This window comes from Colias philodice, chromosome 9 (assembly GCF_061535455.1).
Source record: "Colias philodice isolate Cphi_HAF_F1 chromosome 9, ilColPhil1 Martin Lab GWU primary, whole genome shotgun sequence".
Lineage (NCBI taxonomy): Eukaryota > Metazoa > Arthropoda > Insecta > Lepidoptera > Pieridae > Colias > Colias philodice.
In genome coordinates this window covers 8,499,010-8,520,987 of record NC_143094.1, presented here as the reverse complement: position 1 = coordinate 8,520,987, position 21,978 = coordinate 8,499,010, and the positions used below count along the sequence as shown (strand labels likewise).

Below are 21,978 nucleotides of genomic sequence, written 5' to 3'. Positions count from 1 at the left end.
CTGAAAAATAAAGATGTATTTGACAAGATTAGTGTACAAAGGGTTAACTTTGAGCAATCGTAATTTTAAAACTATAACACTTACAATTATGAAATAAATGGTATTTTAAAGTAAAAATGATGAGGAATTAGATAAGATTAAAAAAACATGCAGTTGTATGGGTCTTTTTTTAAAAAAAATTGCATTTTACTAAAATTGCAAGTATTTTTTTATTGTTTTTTAAATTCAAGTATTAAAATATCAGGTAATTTACTAGGGAATACTAGTACATTTGTTTTAATCTGCAAGTACATTGATTAAGCAACAAAATTAAAAAAAAAATCATCAAAATCGGTAAAGTACAATCGAGTACAGAAGTGTTTTAAAAAAATATGACTAAAATTGTAAAGTTAAAATTAAAATAGTCGTATTTTTTTTTATATTTAGAGTTAAGAAAAAAAAACCATACCAAATTTCATGTGAGGGTGTCACCTATCCACACTGAAGTGATGTGACCAGGTCTCCCTTACACCCTGTATATATTTGATTGAATATTGACGGATGTATTATAGTCTATAAAATATTCTATTACAAAGGCTAGTTAAAACAATTTACCTAATAATAGTTATGCATGCAATTATGTATGAGAGGGCCCTATGGACAACTTGGGGGGGCTCGGGCGTCCCCGCAATCTCCAGACTAGTCCCCAATAATGCGGCTACTAAGTGTGTGTCTCTGGTCCTGGTGTTAAGCGCCTCGACTCACTGCCGTCTTCATACCTACTTCACTCTCTTCTAAAACAACAATGAACAAGGCAAGATACAGGTATAAAGTTGCACAGCGGCAGCACTCCCTCTCGCTAAAAGTGGACCTAACTAACATCAGAGGTCTCCACTCTAATCTCGCTGCAGTCCACTTCCACCTTGAGACTCATAAACCGTGTATCTTGTTCCTCACGGAGACGCAGATAAGATGTCCGTCTGACTTGGCGTACCTGTCCTATCCCGGCTACACCCTGGAGCATAATTTTAAGGCTCGGTCAGGTGTGTGCGCGTACGTCCGAGATGACATCTGTTGTCGGCGTCTCCGGTATCTTGAAGACCCCCATTTTTCTGTGTTATGGATGCTGGTGGACACAGGCCCAGAGAAACTTCTCTATGCCTGTGTCTACCGGGCGCACAGCGGAGACCAGGAGACGATCAGGCTCACAGAGTACCTTAGTGAGGTGGCGGATGCTGCTCAACACAAATACCCTTCCGCTCAGCTTGTGTTACTGGGGGATTTTAATGCCCACCACCAGGAGTGGCTATACCCATACCAGTGCACTGACCTAGCTGGGAGAGAGATGCGTAAACTCTCCATTGCATTGAATCTCACCCAGCTGGTCCAAGGAGCGACGCGGGTTCCTGATGTTGAGAGCCACACAGCCAATTGCTTGGACCTTCTGCTGACAACAGATCCAGACCGTTACTCGGTGGCGATTTCTTCGCCGCTTGGCAGCTCCGATCACTGTCTGGTGAAATCTGTATCTGTCTACTCGCCGCCCGATCCCAGTCCTAGGGGCTCTCGGCGCGTGTGGCGATACAAGTCAGCAGATTGGGATGAGATGCGTTCCTTCTTTGCGTCTTATCCCTGGCGGCCTGTCTGCTTTTCTTCTGACGATCCTTCGACCTGCGCGGATGCTGTGACAGATGTGCTGCGGCAGGGAATGGAGTACTTTATCCCATTCTCGGACGTGGCCATGTCCGGCAAAGCTCAGCCCTGGTTCAGAGCCGATTGCAGACGCGCTGAAGCGCTAAAGCATGAAGCATATCTGGCTTGGGTTGATGCTCGACAACGCAAGGCCAAGGACGTGTCAGACAAGAAGAAAGCCTTCAACCGGGCCGCCAAGTCCTGCAAAAAGGCTCTACGGAAAGCTCGATTTGACCACGTCAGCCGTATAGGGAACAAACTGGCTTCTTACCCCTCTGGTAGCAAAGCGTTTTGGTCCCTGGCTAAGACGGTTGAATCGAATTTCTGCCGCCCCTCACTTCCTCCACTGCTGAAACCGGATGGGTCGCTGGCTCACACCGCCGTAGAGAAAGCGAACCTTTTTGCTTCTCTTTTCGCGGAAAATTCTCGTCTTGATCCTGCAAATGCGAAACCTCCCAGTCTACCTGGATGCGAGGTGAATATGCCGGAAATTCGCATCCGTCAGACTGAGGTGCTTAAAACGCTGCGGAATCTTGACGTGAATAAAGCCAGTGGCCCTGATGGAATTCCAGCTATAGTACTTAAAACCTGTGCACCTGAGCTTGCTCCTGTTTTGACACGCCTCTTTCGCCTCTCGATGACGACTGGAATAGTACCGAAATCTTGGAAACTTGCCAACGTGCAGCCCGTGCCCAAAAAAGGCAGTCGTGCCGACCCCTCCAACTATAGGCCAATTTCAGTCACGTCCATACTCTGTAAGACTATGGAACGTGTACTGAACAGTAGGCTCCTGGCACACCTAGAAGCGAACGACCTTCTCAGTGACCGACAATACGGGTTCCGCCGAAACCGGTCCACTGGGGATCTTCTAGCGTACGCCACCTACATCTGGAGCGAGGCCATAGAGAATCATGGTGAAGCACTTGCTGTCTCCCTTGATATCTCGAAGGCCTTCGATAGGGTCTGGCATGATAGCCTAATTGGCAAGCTTCCATCCTACGGTCTGCCTACCGGTTTCTGCGCCTGGATCTCAGATTTTCTGAGAGACCGGTCAATTCGAGTAGTCGTTGATGGCTGCTCGTCCGATCAAATGGCTATCAATGCCGGGGTCCCTCAGGGATCAGTTCTCTCTGCAACACTCTTCCTGCTACACATCAACGATCTGCTGAAACCCGGTATCTATGGGTACGCAGACGATAGCACTGTTGTGGAGAGATATGTATCCAGCGCGCGGGCCAGTATGGCACAAATCCAGTCTCTACGGGAGGCGATGGTTGATCGCATGAACTTGTCCTTACAGGCGGTCTCCGACTGGGGCGATGCCAATCTGGTCAAGTTCAATGCTACTAAGACCCAGGCGTGTCTATTCTCCGCTAAACGGAGTCCATTCCATCTGACTCCGACTTTCCAGGGTGTATCCGTACCGATAACCAACCACCTCGAGCTTCTTGGCGTCACCTTGACGCCTACTCTGAACTTTGGTTCCTATATAGAATCCAAAGCCCAAGTAGCCTCAAAAAAGCTTGGAATTCTGGCGAAGGTGAGACAGTATTTCAGCCCGGGACAGTTGCTCAACCTTTATCAAGCACAAGTCCGATCGTGCATGGAATACTGCTCTCACCTCTGGGACGGTTCCGCCAAGTACCAGCTAGAGGCGCTTGAGGCGATAGAGAGGCGTGCCAAGAGGCTTATCACCGACGATGAGCTAGTAGGCAAAAAACTCCAGAGCCTCGCTCATCGTCGCAGAGTGGCCAGCTTATCGGTTTTCTACCGGATACACTTTGGTGAGTGCGCTGCGGAACTACACGAACTTGTTCCGCCATCCCCATTCTTCCATCGATCGTCGAGGCGCACAGATTCTAGGCATCGCCATATGGTGGACGTTCCATGTACCCGGACTAAGCGGTTCGATTCCACATTCTTCATCCGAACCGCGAGGGACTGGAACGCGCTTCCTGAATCTGTGTTCCCCGACGAGTACAATATGGGGGTCTTCAAGCGAAGAGTGAACCGGTACCTACTAGGGAAGCGCGTACCATCTTAGACCGCATCTAGCTTTCCATCAGGCGAGATTGTGGTCAAGCGCTTCCCTATCTAGAGTAAAAAAAAAAAAAAAAAAAAAAATGTAGTGTTTACTTACAAAATGATCTCGTGTGTCTAAAGTTCTTGACTTATATATTTATTCCGTATGAAAATTGATACTAAGATGTGTGTTAACACTGTTTAAATATGCCTACTAATTAAGTCATTCAGATAATATCCAAAGACGTATTTATTTGAAAGTTTTAAATCTTGATATAAATTTATTTAAAGGGTTAGAACCAAAGGAAATAACTGAAGTTACTTGTATTACGAACTTTGTATAACTGAAGGAAAAAATTAAAGTTCCAACTAGACTTATGTAAAATTAATTATTTTACTTGGCATTTATAGTTACATATTATTATGTTCTGCGTCCTCCTAACACTCTTATAAAAACATATATCCCATAATTGCATTTAAAACTAATTTATTACAATCAATAGTAAATCAACTCAATTTCATCGGCCTAATTGCTTATAATAAAATCATCAAGACTCAGATAGAATTGATGTTTAAAAATTTAACATAATTATGTTCAAGGAAATAAATAAAGAATAGATTTACTTAAATATTTTTCATAAAAAATAAATTCTTAAGAATATCAGCTAAATATGTAAGTACCTAAGTAAAAAATGTGTAAAATTTGATTCGATATTTTATTATTTTTACTAAATATATAGATTATGATTAACTGTCATATTATTATGTATAGATTTTTTCAATATTACGTATTTGCACTAGTGATAAAAAAGCAGCTAACTTGACTATCTTAATATTGATTGTAAATTGCACAAAATGATTGCATTTATTTAGGTATTAGGTACACTTTGCAGATATATGGGTTTTGTTGCACTTATTTTAAATAGTTTATAGTAATAGATATTAATTTCTTTAAAAATAATAATGATTTATTTGTGGTCGCTTCTAATGTACCGACAGCAAATAAAATAAGACGACGACGACATACTAATATAACGAAATACATTCGTTGTACAGAATATTTGTTTTAAATTCACTCTGTGAGTTATTTTAAAAATAAGATTTTATCTATTATGATATTACACTTGGTTACTTAATTTATTCAATGCATGTAGCGTAAGAGGCTTTGACACTTTGCCGTGTCGTGCCATCGTTGCACCAAAGATTGTTTATATTTAAACTACACATATACTCATGGTGATATTTTTTTCATAGCTTTTGTAATTATCGTAATTATGAAAAAGGCCTAAAATTAAACATACATAGTTAACGGTAACTCTAAACATTGACTTAAAAATATGGCCTGAATTATTTAGTAATAAACTATTATATTCATTTGATATGAATTGTGTGAGAAATCTCAGTGTCTTATACGTTATAATTTAGTGATAATAGTATTTCTACTTAATTTTAATATTAAGTTGATTCTTTATTGATAAATACTCAAAATGTTACTCAAGTTTAAATCATTTTAAAGTATTATTCAGTTAAGAGTATATTGAAAATATTTTGTTTATTAAAATTCAACATTCAAATTAAAAATAAATAAAAAATGTAATATCATGTTTATCGGTTGAATTTTAAATAAACAAAATATTATTGTAGTTGGTTAACAGCATTGTTTGGTTAAGGACTAGATGGCTTTATTTAAAATCAAATGTATTGTATTTTATTCAAATTAATACCATTTATTGCACAATCATTTATCTTGTTTGTTAATTAAGACGTGTGGCACTCGGGGACTGCCGCGGTAAAGCTATTGCATAGCATGCCTTCAAGCCACACCTCCGCGCCCGTCGGAGTGGGGAGCGTGAGGTTTTTTCGTTACGGAATTTCTCGATTCGGTCCCCGCGCTCAAGGCCCGCGATAGAAGCTATGCAATAGCTTAAAAATATGAACTATATATGTGATGAAAAACTGTAACAATTATATTATATGTATGCGTATGTGTAATAACGTCTTCGTTATATTTTTAATGTTCATAAAAATTTAAAGGTTTTCTTTTTAAAAAGTTATAACGTAGATACTTAGTGAAATTGTGAAATTTATTCAATTATATTAAATGTAACATTTGCTTACTTACCACCGACCAATCATCAGGGTTAAAAAAATAATATTTTCGATTCAGATTATAGAACATAGACATCATATTTTCATCTACAAATAAACTATAAGAAAATTGAAATAACCTATTTATTAAACATTGTTGTAGCAAATATTTTCTCCTTTAACAAATATCTGAATCTAGTCCCAGTAGAAAACGTTATTAATATTAAAATGGAAAAAATAAGTAATAGAAAGACTTAGATATGTGTAAAATAAGGTGCATTTTTTCCTCGATTAATATTTTATTCAATAAATATTTTATTATAGCTTTATCGATTATGTTTATCAAAGTTTAACAATTTGAAATCTCTTGATGATATTGAAACAAGAATTACAATTAAAGCTTGTTCGACGAGAGTTGATAAAATATATAAATCCAAGTATAACATTTTCAAATTAGCGACAGATTTATTACAAAATTCTTCGTCATATTATCAACTCTCAACGAACGTAAAACACATATTTTAATACTGTTTAATATAAACGACAATCGTCGTGCCAAATTTTATTATCTCTAATTCTTGCTAGTGTAAATATTAGATGTGTATCTGTGGATATTGATGCATTTAATTATCTGTGGTAATTTGTCCTGTGATGCATGTAATGTTACAATGATCGTATTTTTTCTCTACATTTAGAAACAGTTTTCAAGTAAGTGTATGGATATAATAGATTCTCACATTGGCTATTTATAATGCTGATTAGATATGATTGAGGGATTGAAAGAAGCATTGGAAGAAAGTAAATGAGACGGTGTGACCATGAAGTTTAATTTCAATTATTGTTATCATAAAATTTTGTCACATCTATATGAATATTATAAAGCTGAAGAGTTCGTTTGTTCGAACGCGCTAATCTCGTCAACTATTAGCGCATAATCATCTTGCAAAGACCACAAGAAGCGGGGCAATGTGGGTAAAACCGCGGAGCATAGCTAGTTACTAAATAATACAATATTTTTAATTTTGTTTGTATGTATAGATACCTCTATACTTACGATAGACTTGATATATAAAAGATGAGTAGTACTTTTGAAAAAAGTTTATTATCAATTTTATTGCAATATCTATTTTAGTTTTTCACATGGCCACTAGAAGCGCTTTAACTATGACAAAACTACCCAAGTTATTTAAAAAGTGTGTGAGAAAACTGATGGTCGAGGCTCGAACTTATTTCGTGTAGAAAGAGAGAGATATATTATGTAATAACGTTTTAAAGGATTATTATCATGTCCTGTCAGAGGCGGCTCGCCCTAAGGAGCGCTGGTGCAGTGAACTCCCATAAATAATTATAATAAAATCATACTCCTTAATTTCATTATTAATATTAATTATTACTATTTAAAATCAATCGTAATCGTAAAAAACTACTGTCAATACCAATGAATATATCCATCATTCCATCATTCCATACACCTGAATAATTATACAGTAACGCGCGAAGCGGTGCGCTCACAATTGCGCTCCAATGAAAAAATATTTAGTACATTTCCTAATACGAAATCCAATGGGAGTGAAAGAGAGGGTTTGCCAGTGCCCTGCGCGCGTGAAACAGAAGATTTTCTATGGAAAAATAGCAAAATTCGGAGCGCCGCTCCCGCAAACGTTGCCGGTTCGTTTTTACCACCGCGCCTGGGCGCCCGTACACAGGACAGCGATGTTGCCACTCTCTATATTATAAACAAACACTCGACTCTCGAGTCAACTTCAATGCACGCGCGCGAATGCAAATTCGGGAATTTTCTAATTAAAATCATAAGATACGTGTTGAAATAGTCTGTAGTTATCAGTATTACTTGTGAGTGTGAAAATGAACAATAATTATAATGTGGCGTTCATTAAAAAGTGTGTTAAAACGTTACAAATTCGGCTCGAATTGAAAGCTAAGGGACTGCCACGGCCTGAACTTGACCTTACGCAAAAATGTACGACAAAAACGAAAACATATACGCGTGTGTTTAAATCCGAACAATATTATGTGAAAACACCGTGGTTGTGTGGTTGTGATGAAAGCAACAACAGACATTTACGAATGTCTTGTCGCTTTAAGTTATAGATATTTTTGCACACCAAAAAGAAAGACGTATGTATTTCCTTTATAAGTAATTTTATTGATAAATGTACTGCTTTACACCATGTATTTTCAGTGTTTTATTTCAAGTGAACACCCATAAAATTTTGTCACGAGCCGCCTCTGTGTCCTGTATGATAACCATAGTTCGTTATTTTTAAATGCCAATGTGAGATGCCTAATTTGCAGTGAGCTTGAATAATTGTTCCATATCGCTTTATGTTTACTGTGTCGATTCAAATAAATAATATTACCTATGAAATGACTTGTCTCATTATTTCCTATCATTGAGTATAGCGATTTTTTATCGTAATTTACCTTCGTGCATTCTCGTACATTTTAATGATATTCTGAAATGTTTTTTGGTTAAGTAAAAACGAAAAAGTAGATATATTTTGGGTAAATCAGGAATTCAAATGAAACAACAACAATTCATACAATATGTATTTTAATGTACCATTAAGAATGCATATAAATATTTAAAAATTGTAAAACAGTGATAAAATTCATAATAACCAATACAACTGTAATCAACATAACAAATGTTACGAAATTATATCCAAGTTGTGGAAATTTCAAACAACGTTTAAGAATTCATTATTTAACTGTTGGTTTTACATAAGTCTATTATAATTAGCTAATATTTATTGAAACTATTTATATTGTATATTAATTATATCAACGTCGTAACAAGCAGGTACTTTCATGTTTGGTTTTATTGCAAAGACAACTAGTTAAATTGGAATAACAACCAAAATAGGTGTCTAAATGTCTCAAAAGTTGGCCCCGATGTTGCAAAGGGATCCAAATATTCGTTTGTAAATATTTTAAAAATTGTAAACATTCTGCATCTCAGCAAAACTTATAACATTTAATAATACACGTTCTACTTAAGATTACAGTCTTCGTGTGGATTGTATATTTTCATAAAACGATATTTTGAGTGTCCAACTCACAAATGGAATGCAATATAGAAAAATTTTAATACAAACAATGTTCCAAATAATAGAAAAATCTCTCAATCGTCTACACAAAGGAATAATGTTTACTCCGCGTATAAATACATTGAGCATTATCCTATAGTTATATTTAAACATCTACACGTATTATAATAATTAATGATTAAATATGTATTACCAGACGATACATCGAATTTGGCAACCTGAACACTTTACTTATACGTTAACTTTTAGAGAATATTGTAGAACTACATCCAAATATCGTATAAAACTTTAAATTTATAGCAGTTTTATGAAATCATGCAATACGTTAAAAACTTTAAAAATTGTCAGAAATATTCGTATAGATTTTATATGGTTAGTCGCAATATGTATACGGTACTAGTTATATTGTAATGTCGCACTACTCACTATCGATCAATAAATATTTACGCTACAAATCCGTCACAAACTACATCTATCAAACACTCGCACATTACATCCATTAGGGTAAAATTATATACAAATTATATTACTTCTATGCGTCTTATTCGTTACACCTATAAATAACGGTACTGAGCTCTGTACCTAAATAATATATGGCCACTAAATTGCTTGTTAATGTTAAATTGCTCGGGAAAGAAATAATTGTAGTTTCTTATATATTTTGTTCACTCCAGAGATCTGTCTGCGTTTTGGTGGACTCCGCCCCTTAATCCTACTCGGCCAGCAAATACCTACACCTACTTAAACAATTTTATACTTATATTATTGTTATCGAAGCTTTAATTGGGACCTCAATGAATACAGAACTTACAGCGCTCCACAAGTTATATTACCTCGTCGATAGTTTTGCCAACGATAACGAGCCTTTAAAACATGCTTTATACAATAATTAAAAAGTCCATAATAAAATAATATCGGAATTAATACACAATGATAAAGGTATATAATCTTTTAAATAGAACAACGCACAACCGCAAGATAATTTCATCAAGATAAAATTTGTTTAACCTAAAGTCAACAAATTGAGCTTAATAATTTAAAATTATATTTTCCTAATAATTGAATATTCACCATCGATCATGTATTTCGTATCTTCATTAATCAGAAGCGACCAAACAAATATTTACATAATTCCTCTATAACAATATTGAATATCAAATCATTCATAATTCAGGAACGCAACACAATTGACCATGAACAAGCATCAATCCAGAAAGCGGAACACAAGTGGTAAATACTAAATAGTAAATACTGAAAGATAAATTTATGGGAATACAGTTAAATTATAATACAGTTATACGAGAAGTTGGATTCGGATAGTCGTAGTATATAATACTGAAAGATAAACTTATGGGAATACAGTTAAATTATAATACAGTTATACGAGAAGTCGGTTCGGATAGTCGTAGTATATTTAGCTGGGGTGTTGCGCGACTTTGCGCAGGCGGTAGCCGCCGGTGCCGCGCACGGTGTACAGCACGAGTATGGCGACTGCGACCACGGAAATGCCGATCGCGTTGATAACAATGCCCTCTGGCGGCAGCGTGGAGTACGTCTCGCTCCTGCACACCGCATGCCCCATTGTTAGTGAGCGGGATTGGAAGTGACTAACGTTTAACGCAAGGTTTAACGTTACGTTTGAGTTAAATTTCCCTTTTGATTCGTTTTGACAGCTACCCGCAAAATTGGATTCTAATTTTGTATCCATCCATAAAGGTAAGTTACTTACTGGATGGATAGAATATTATAAAATAATATTCTAATAAGAGGGATGAGAACTAATGCGCAAACATAAAAATAAAAACTGTCAGAACGCTTGACTTCAAAAGGGATATTTAATATGTGGCTTATTAGGACTTAAACAAAGTTAAACATTATCAAATAATTTCATAAAATCAATTTCTAAAATATTATTTATTTAATAGTCAGATGCAATCCCACTTAATGTTAATTGCGTGAAAAATAAACAAAGCCTTACAAGATACTAGAAAATTAAATTGTTATTAACTTATTAGTTTAACAGCACTTTAACAGCACTTTATCATTATTACACAACTGCAAATAATAAAATGCATTTGTAATATTTGGGCAATGTATCTACTTTAAAAACCCACTATAGTTGGTATGCTATAATATTCCTTAAATATTATATTAATATTTTATATAGATACATGATAAAAGCAACATATAAAAATGATTCAGGCACATGCAAACATACAAAAGCGAATAATTAGCATAAAACATATAACAGGAAGGATCAATATACATAGAGCAAACAAAGTAAAAACACTGTTTGAATTATATATTTTTTATTACCATAAATAAACAATGAGAGTTAAAATATAAATGAATACTATCGTAAATTCAATTCTAACTTAACACTGATCTGATACAGACCAATTTCTAAGTTACAAATAACATTTAATCTAACATAAGCCTCCTTATTTGTACGTATTTAGGTACTACATACACATTTTACATGATAGACTAAAGAATGAAAGAGAATCTAATATGCATTTTGTGTTTACAGAATGAAATTTGAGAAAGTGTACCACATAGAAGTTGAAGACTTTACAGCGAATTTTAAAAGCGATTTATTCATCATTCACTGAAATAAAATTTAATATAGAGCGAGTCAGTAAACACGTGAATAAACGGAAATAAAATAATGAACAACTTTTCAATCGCTGTAAACTCTTCAACACACTCGCGAACCAAGAAAATCACTTGAATGATATATACTAGAGTATATACGACAAATGAATCAAAGATCGACGGAGACTCTCCGATCGCGGGACTGTGGTCGGAACTTGTCCCTCGAGAGGATGTACATAAGTACAGCGGTAATGGCGACGATCGTGACGCCAATGACGTTGATAACCACCGCTTCATCCGGCAACCCACTGTAGCGCTCCGCGCTGTGAATGGTAGACGAACTTACAAGCACACGCCACGACAATGCGCCCAAACATATAGGTCTATTCACGCCACGATTTATACGAAACATTTAATAGAAATAACATAATATGACAAGCAAGCGTATAGAAATAGAGCTATATTTTTGAGGCTAACGATACAAGACAACTAAATAAGAATGATAAACAATCATGCTGCAGATGTTCTATGACCCCATAAAACTACGATCATGCTCTGTAAGTTGACATTCGTTCTAAAATCATTAATTACCTGAACTCTCCCAGGATTGTAGAGTTACTGAAGAAAATCATACAAAGTGTGAATTGATTGCAATTTGTTTTGGTGATTAAAATGGTGATAAGTATGATTCATGATACTTAATATATCATCCAATAAATAGGTATAATATTTTTTCCTTCATGCTTATGCTCACATTAGTGCAACCTTAACCAAAACATGTCTTTATTTTTACGTAAATTCAAATCCAAAATTACCTTTAAATTTTGTTAAATTTAAAGAACCCATTATTTGTAACAAAAAACTTATTTCACACTTAATGTTAGCCGTGTAGTAAATGACGTATATGTGATGTAGTGTAACAGTGAATGGTCTGAATGTAACGTACGTACCCAAGAGTGAAAAGAGCCTTCTCAGTAAGACCGGTGAGACACGCGCAAACGCCGAGCACGAAGGTGAGCACGCCGAACGCGGCGTGTACGGGCACCAGCGACGCGCGGAACGACGCCGTGCCCTTGCTGCATATCAGCAGCAGGAGGAAACTGAAGAATCCTACTGCGTACTGGAATTGGTATGGATATAAATTAGATTCTGAAATGTGGTCATTCTTTTGGGTAAGTATCAAGTATCATAATTCTTAGGTGTTCTGGTAGACGAAGGTCTAAAATGGGACAGTCATATTGAATATATTTGTGATAGGATAAATCGTTTCGTTTATGTATTACGTCGCCTAAGAGATACTGTATCTATGAATGCTGCAATAAATGCCTACCATGCATATATATCGTCGATACTATCTTACGGAATAATTCTTTGGGGACAGTCTTGCGAGGTGCGGAAAGTATTTGTGGCACAAAAGAAATGTATCCGAGCCCTGTGCGGATTACATCAAAGGGACAGTTGCAAACCAATGTTCGGTAAATTACGTATCCTTACACTGACCTGCATATATATAAGAGAAGTATGTTTATTTGTTAAATACCACCCAGAATATTTTAAAAAGAAAGGAGAAGTAAATTCGCATATGTTAACGAGGTATCAAAATAAACTGCACTTTCCAACATGTAGAATAAATCAAGCAAAAAATAGTGTGATATTTATGACTATTACAATATATAATAAAATACCGGATAACTTTAAGGATCTCCCAGCAAATATATTTAAGAAGAAACTGACGAAATGGTTAATGGAGAAACAATTTTATGATATTCAAGAACTTATTACATTGCGGAATCTGTGACAAGGAAGAATTAGTGACGTTTAACAATAGTGATTAGTGACGCGAAGAATTTGTGTAGTGTTGGTGTAGTGTAATTTAACTTATTTCCATTTAAATATTTGCACACCCAGAAAATGGGTAGAATGTATTAGCGCGTTAACATTGTAATAACACCTTTTTTGTAACTACATTCTTGTAAATAAATGAAATTTGAATTTGAATTTGAATTTGAATCAATTAAGGCAGGTGGAAGTTAAAAATCCTAATACATATGTATTGGTAGTGAGCTTTTGAATAAAAAATATTTTTTATTCAAAAGCTCGGTAATTTCTTACGTCAACTAATATCTACTTTATTTACATGGTAATTACGAGCCTGCTTTCATACTAAACTGCTGAAGGAGGGCCACTATTTGGTTCATTATAGTAGATGAGCGTTTGTAATGTTTCCTTTTATGCGACAAAACAACGATCCAAAACAAAATTAAATACTCTTGACTGTACCTGTAATCCAAACAATCCCATAGCAACAAATCCGATCCAGCTATGCAGCGAGTAGAAATTGTTGATGCCTTTCTTATTGTGGAAGTCGAGGACTGCCAGAAAGCTTATCACGATGCATGGGAACGCTAGAGCGTGGAATATCGCGTGAAGCAGCTTCACATAGATCCTCCTGAAGCACCGGCAGATGCAGAACAGCAATACCGCTGGAAAATAAAGATTGCAAAATATAGATAGACCGACGCATAGAGGGTTTTGGTTCATGAGTATAAACTAGTAAACTTTTATTTCTATTCTGGCGTAGGTAATATAGAGCTTACAACTTATGAAAGTTATTCGAACCATTAGCTTTTGAATAAGTAATTTTAACATAATAATTAATAATATGTCGGCCGTTTGCTAAGACGGATCAGACAAATTGGGTACTTGAACTTAGGCTCAGCTCTATGAAGCTTTTTAAGTTTTTAGCTAAAAAGTTATCAATCAAATTCAATGCTGTCCGTTTATGCAGAAAATACATTAATGAAAAAGCTTTTACTAAGTAAGTATAATAACGTTTCAACTGTAAAAGTAAGTAAGGTTATACTCGAAAAAAATATACGATACGTTTGAAAACGTGTCAACATTAAAACCACAGATAATTTAGAACTTACAGAATCCGCAGAAAGTGATGAAGCCAGCGATCGACAGCGTCGGGTGCAGGTTGAATTGTTTCTCCGGTATGTCGTCAGCCCAGCCATAGCCCTCGCGGTAGTAGACCATCCAGAAGACGGTCAGCGCGGACACCCCGATCAGCAGGATGGTCGCTAGTGTGATCACCAGGGCGTACTCGCACCACTCGCATGCTCCCCTCTCTTCGTCGTCGGAGTCGTACGAACGGCTACGTTGTCTGGAAATTTGAGATTTCTGTATAAAATACTGTTAATGTGAAATGGGAAATATGACGTGGTTTGTAGAAATTGCAGAATAATTAGGGAATATTGAGGTAACAAATACGTGACAGTTGGTTTCTTATGGAAGGTAGGTATTATTCTACTAGTGTCCAGTGTTAAATGAAAGAATCGTAGAGTAGACTCTATGATTCTAAAGAATTTGGAGATCATAAATTGTGAAAATTATCATATTTATTTACAAATACCTATCTACTACACGAAACTATTAATATCAGAAATAATACTCGTATATTTCATAAGCCCACACTAACTATTATGAAATCGGAGGCTTATGAACTTTTCCTATATTTAAAAATAAAAAGGCATTTACAGTTTAGCTTCACGGCTTTGTCTTATAAAGGGCAAGTTTATAATAGCCTCATAATTATATTAAGATTAATCCAGTAAATATACACTTCAAGACACTTCAAGCTTATGCCTCGGAAAATTAACTTCTAAGAATAGGAATATTTTTTAAAACATGGAAATAATCAATTTTTTAAATATTTTCTGCCAAGCTATAATATCCAATTAGATATTATTAGAAAGAAAGAAAGAAAGAAAGAAATAAATTTATTGTCATTTAACAACACAATCTGCCACACAATATAACAAAATACATAAAAAAAAAAAAAAAAAAAAAATTAAAACTAATTAAGTACCTCAAGACCCTTAAATTATATAGTTTTTTCAACATCAAAAGAAAAAGAAGGAGAAAAAAAAAAGGCCAAATCAATATACTGCGCGGCTCGTCGGTTGCTGACAAAAGGGGCTGACTCAGCAAATAGTTGTGTAAGAGCCAGGGCCCTTACACAACGCTGGTTTTCAGCAACCCCTTGTGACATATGGAGTAGACAGTACACTGTTTTTGAATTGTGTACATAACTAATAGAAAATTAAATAAATAAAATACATCTTATATATTTATGTATATATATATATATATACATATATTTAAATTAGGTAAAGATTACGGTGTGTCATGCATATACCATATATTATCTTATAATTATAATTATAGAATAGAGGAACATAACATAATGTAATATGTATATAAGTAGATACAAATAAAAATAAAATAGAGAGAAAATAATATAAATAGGTTTCAAATTAATTTTTTTTTTTTTTTTTTTTTTTTTTTTTAGATACTCTGCTCACCAAGGCTTAGTAATGTAATGTTTCAAAAATGTGTTTTTTATATTTTAGTCTAAAATTAGAAATTGATTTGATTTGTTTTAATGGTGGTGGTATATCATTCCAGCACTTGGTGGCATTGTATCTAAAACCTCCCCTGAAGGCAGTGGTGTGGTGTCTGGGCACTGACATAACTTGAAGCGCTGATCTTGTTTTGATATTTAAGTTATGTTGTCCAAGCCATTCTAGTTTTGTGTATAGGTACTGGGGAGTTTTAAAATTGACTATACCAAAGAGTAATATACCAAGGTGCAGACGCCTCCGAGCTTCCATGTTCAAGATTTTAGCCTCTCTAAGATATGGACTGACATGCTCTCTTGGTGGAATATTCCAACAGTACCTAGCGCACGCGTTTTGCACGCGTTGTATGGAGCACTTAGTTTTATAGAGGAGCCTAGGGCCATACAACGAATCAGAATAATTTAATTTTGATAATACCAGAGCCTCACATAAGGTTACCCTGAGTTCAGTAGTCAAGTACCGCCTTATCCTGTATAACATTTTCAACCTATAGAAACATTTAGATATAATATTGTTAATATGTCTTTCAAACCTTAGATGTTCGTCCAATATCACTCCCAGATTACGAGCCTCTTTTACCCTTTCAATATCGACGCTATTAATCATAACCCTAACACTATACTGCTCAGCCGCTGCAATTGACTTAGGACTACCAAGTAACATATATTTAGTCTTTGATGCATTTAAAATCAAAGAATTTCGTTGTGACCAATTGTAGATTCGTTCTAAGTCAGCATTTAGAAGAGTAGTTGCATGCCTAATATCTTTGGGATAAAATGAAATATGAAGCTGTGTGTCATCTGCGTACATTTGAAATTTGCTGTGTTTAATGGTGGTCTGTAAGTCAGCGGTGTATAAAATAAATAAGAGTGGTCCCAGAATCGATCCCTGGGGAACTCCAGTCTCGATAGGAAGAGGGCATGAGAATTTTGATTTTCCATCATCACTGGTGACTTCAACAGTTTGAGTTCTTTGACTTAGATAGCTATTAAACCATTTTACACTTTCCGGACTAATACCATAATAAGAGAGCTTAGAGAGCAATAAGGATATATTTATGGAGTCAAAGGCACGTGAGAAATCAAGAAGCACCAACATAGTAACCATTCCCTCATCTTGAGCGGCCAAGATATCATCAACGACATCGAGTAACGCGGTGGTCGTACTCCTATTTTTCCTAAAACCGGACTGCTTATCTGGTAACACCGAATTAGCTTCCAGGAAACGCATTAGTTGTTTATGAGCAATTTTTTCGAGTATCTTGGATGGGCAGGGAAGAATGCTTATCGGGCGTAGGTCAGTGTAATTTATTGGATTTTCATTTTTGGGCAAAGGCCGCACCAGCGCATGTCGCCACAGGTCAGGAAAAGAATTTGTCTTAAACGAGGTGTTAATTATATGTGTCAGTATAGGCAGTGTATGAGACAGGGTGAGAAGCAACATATCAAGAGAAACATCGTCCGCACCAACAGCATGTGATTTTATTTCATTTATGACGTTAAGTACAATTTTTTCATCAACTGGCTCAAAATTGAAGACTGCACTGCTATGACGATGAAATTCAAAATATGTAAGTGAAGATATAGAAATATGACCAGTATACGAAAGGTTAAGAAAGTGTGAATTTATACTATTGGGATCATTTAAATGTGGAGGCAAAACACTGTCTCGGTTAGGTTGAGACTGTATATTATCTTTTATATGTTTCCACATTTTTACAGGTTTGCTTCTATTGTTATTAACATATGTACTAAAATATGCCTGCTTTTCCCTATCAAGAGCCTCTATTACATATTGTTTCATTTCTCTATACACTTTAATATGCACATCAAGCTTACTCCGCTTGGCCAAAATATGTGCCTCGTCTCGCTTCCTCATAATCATTTTAATATTGTATGTTATCCATGGATGACTAGAGTTTCTTATCGTTATATATTTTTTCGGGGCATAAAAATCAAATAGTGATATTATGCAATACGTAAAATTAAAAACTAGATCGTTGATATTATCAAGTAACATTAGCTTTTTCCATAATATATTATCTAAAGATTGTTTGAAAGAGTCTATGTCAATATTTTTGATAGGTCTATACAATACACATTTGGGATGTAATTTATCTTTAGGAATATTTAAGACGCAGCTTATAAAAGCATGACTGCTTAGTGATTCTATAAAGTCTACAGTTAAATTTTTTATGGGTATATTAGTACATACATAATCAATTAGAGTCTCTGACTGAGCAGTAAAATGTGTAGGCGTCGTAATATGTTGAACGAGGTTAAAAGTGGTTAGAAATAGTTCTAGCTTCTTAACATTTGGGTGATTTCGATCTAAACTGTTTATATTGAAATCCCCTAATAAAACCAAATAATCTGCCCATAAGAATGAACCTATCGTTTCTGATAAAGTATTAAAAAATAAATCGGGTTCCAACCAAGGCGGACGATAAGCGGTGCCAATAATCGCAGTCTTACCTTGGAGTGTTAGCTTAAGCCACATCTGCTCCACTGTCGAACACGATGGATGTGATAAAACTCTCGCTGTGAGACCCTTTCTAATATAGAAACCCACCCCCCCGCCGCGCGAGCGGACACTCGCTGGGCGCGGGATGTGCCTGAGCCTGTACTCTGGAAGTGCTGGCGCACGCCCTTCCTCCCCTGTACGCAACCAAGTCTCATTGATGGCCATTAAATCTACAGCATGACGCTGCATAGCTACTACGAATTCATCATGCCTAGAACCAAGAGAGCCTGGATTGAGAAGACCAATTTTTAGTTTATTTTTAGAAGGCATTATGCAGTGACAATATTACAAAAGAAATACTATACAAGTATTCAATATAATAAATACATAAGCTGATTAGAAATAAATAAAGATCAAATTTAACAAAATAATAAGAAGTAAAATATATATTACTGTTATGTATGTGAAGGTTAACCAATGTGAAGTTGTCATTTCTAGGATATAAGTAGTTAAAGTTATATAAATAAGATACATATATAGTTAATAATAAAATAGTTTTAAAAATTAAATCATAATTTAGGTTCAAAGTACAAGTGCAATTCAAAGTATTAGAATGATGGCCGCGCAGTATACATGTATCAGATTGTAATTTACTTAATGTTATGTATTCTAGTATGAGATCAAAACAAAAACATAAACACAATATAAGGCGACTACATGGACACATTAAAATGAAACAATAAAATATATTATAAGCAGAAAAAGTAACACCTGACAATGCAATATTGCATGTTATACTTATAGTTGTAACTAAACAAAATTTAAACTTATAACTCAATATATTATAATCGATAAAATATTTGTACAATAGGTCTCGTTGCACAAATAACAATTTTAAACAAGAACATAAAGACAATATAAGGCGACTACATGGACACATTAAAGTGAAACAATAAAACATATTATAAGCAAAAAAAGTAACACCTGACAATGCAAAATTGCATGTTATACTTATAGTTGTAACTAAACAAAATTTAAACTTATAACTCAATATATAATAACCGACAAAGAATTTGTACAATAGGTCTCGTTGCACAAATAACAATTTTAAACAAGAACATAAAGACAATATAGGGCGACTACATGAACACATTAAAATGAAACAATAAAATATATTATTATAAGCAAAAAAAGTAACACCTGACAATGCAATATTGCATGTTATACTTATAGTTGTAACTAAACAAAATTTAAACTTATAACTCAATATATAATAACCGACAAAGAATTTGTACAATAGGTCTCGTTGCACAAATAACAATTTTAAACAAGAACATAAAGACAATATAAGGCGACTACATGGACACATTAAAGTGAAACAATAAAACATATTATAAGCAAAAAAAGTAACACCTGACAATGCAAAATTGCATGTTATACTTATAGTTGTAACTAAACAAAATTTAAACTTATAACTCAATATATAATAACCGACAAAGAATTTGTACAATAGGTCTCGTTGCACAAATAACAATTTTAAACAAGAACATAAAGACAATATAGGGCGACTACATGAACACATTAAAATGAAACAATAAAATATATTATTATAAGCAAAAAAAGTAACACCTGACAATGCAATATTGCATGTTATACTTATAGTTGTAACTAAACAAAATTTAAACTTATAACTCAATATATAATAACCGACATAGAATTTGTACAATAGGTCTCGTTGCACAAATAACAATTTTAAACAAGAACATAAAGACAATATAAGGCGACTACATGGACACATTAAAATGAAACAATAAAATATATTATGAGCAAAAAAAGTAACACCTGACAATACAGTATTGCATGTTATACTAATATCTAAACAAAATTTAAAATTATAATTTATATTGTACAAAAAAACCGTGACACAACCAATATAGGATTTGTACATAAGGTCTTGTTGCACAAAAAACAATTTTAAGCAAAAAACTTTCTGACATCTTGCACCGATCTAATTATATGCATCTCAGACGTACTATCTCGCCTAGCAAATATACGGCCTTTTTTTGTCCACACAAAGCGCCAGTTCTTATCACGAGATAGTTGCTCACGTGCTAAGTGGAACAATTTGCGATTATCATAGGTAAGTCGCTCGTTGATGTAGAAGCGCTTTGTTGGGCCGCCGATACCTGTCCCCGCTGTGTCCGCGCCGCGCCGCACCCGCGCCGCATGAAGCAGCTCGTCTCGCATGCTGCGCCGCGTGAGGCGGACCACGATCGGACGAGCTCGCGCAACACTCCCCTCCTCCGCCGCGCGCCGTGCCCCGCGTCGTTCCGCGACCACAATATCATTTGCAGAAATCGTAACGCCTACCTTTTGTGCAAGAGCAACGACGATGTGCATGACATTTTCGCCACTACTTTCAGATATCCCGGATATTTCCACATCATTGAGTAATTTTTCCTGCTCTGAGTCGTTTAATTGTCTTTTTAATTCTTCGACCGTACATATAAGTGCCTCATTGTGCTTTTGTTGTGTCTGTATAGATGCGGGAAACTCCTCCAATTGCGTGACTCGCTCTTCAATACCGTCCAGCCTCGAGCCAAACTCATTAACCAACGCCGATAAGCGCGTCATCTCCTGCCGAAAACTGGAGAGCTCAGTCCGTAGTAATTTTATTTCCTGCACTAGGGAGAGTGATTCCCGTTGTTCGGTATCCTGGAAGTCGTCGTTGTCATCGTCGCGAGAACGTTCGCAGTCAACCGGTCGACACAGCTTTGGCTTACATGACTTGCAGATCCAGTGTTTATTTGTTCGTGCGTCGGGGCTTAGTTTGTGACATAGATGGTGATATGTAACATTGCACTTGTTGCATTTAACGCCATCAGCGCTAGCGTAGAATTTGCCGCACGATTTGCACTTATTCGTCATATTTATTAGGTTATGTATGTTTCAAAAAGTATCCTTCAATATCACAAGGAGGAACTATTATATTTTAGTTTTATTCAATCTTTTTTTGAATAGTAATTACAATGTTGCAGCGATTATATTATCACAGGTTATTTAATATGCACAGAATTTTTACCGTTTAAACAATGGTTAAACATTCACCGCGATCACAATATGGCGGGTAGATCTGTCAGCCGTTCTTTTGCCGTACACTTTATACTGATTATTTGCACTGATACACTATATTTGACGAAGATAACACTTTATGTGGAAGTCCTGCTATAGTTACACAATATTTATTAGTTTCCGTAATACTTTTCGAACTTTATGAATTTAAAATTTCAATATATTTGTGAATTGTGTACTGTCACTCCAACGAACGAACTGTCACAATATTATTGGAGTACTATCCTATTAGTGTATTAAATTGCTAGCTGGCGGACAGGACGTAATTGAAAGACGATCTTGCAAGATGACACCAAGGGTCTGTGAATACGACGTAGGTATTATTTATTTATTCTACCATCTATTTCGTATTATCATTAATATAAATATTTGTACATTTTATCATCACCGACGCGCATATCTTTCGGCTACTTATGTATCTAGCTTTGAAATTAAAATTATGTATGTGGGTATCTCGGGTATTAAACCTGGAAAATTATCTCCTTTAAGGTAATTTTTAAATGAAAAATTAT

The 21,978-nt window shown here is 35.4% G+C and overlaps 1 protein-coding gene across 4 annotated transcripts in view; it reads right to left on the bottom strand.

Annotated features, from left to right (window-relative positions):
* Nucleotides 1-8,338: 8,338 nt before the first annotated feature.
* LOC149485986 (plasma membrane ascorbate-dependent reductase CYBRD1-like) overlaps nucleotides 8,339-21,978 on the bottom strand; it is a 47,106-nt gene continuing 33,466 nt past the window's right edge. For 3 of the 4 annotated variants that reach the window (XM_089698654.1, XM_089698657.1, XM_089698656.1), the window contains 4 exons: nucleotides 14,378-14,613; nucleotides 13,728-13,930; nucleotides 12,398-12,567; nucleotides 11,145-11,770 (listed from right to left, as the gene is read on the bottom strand). In XM_089698654.1, coding sequence (XP_089554780.1) covers nucleotides 11,617-11,770; nucleotides 12,398-12,567; nucleotides 13,728-13,930; nucleotides 14,378-14,613 — 763 coding nt within the window. In that variant the 3' untranslated portion in view covers nucleotides 11,145-11,616. Of the gene's footprint in view, nucleotides 10,116-10,199; nucleotides 10,415-11,144; nucleotides 11,771-12,397; nucleotides 12,568-13,727; nucleotides 13,931-14,377; nucleotides 14,614-21,978 lie in introns of those variants that run through there. The other variant, XM_089698655.1, reaches the window with a different exon arrangement.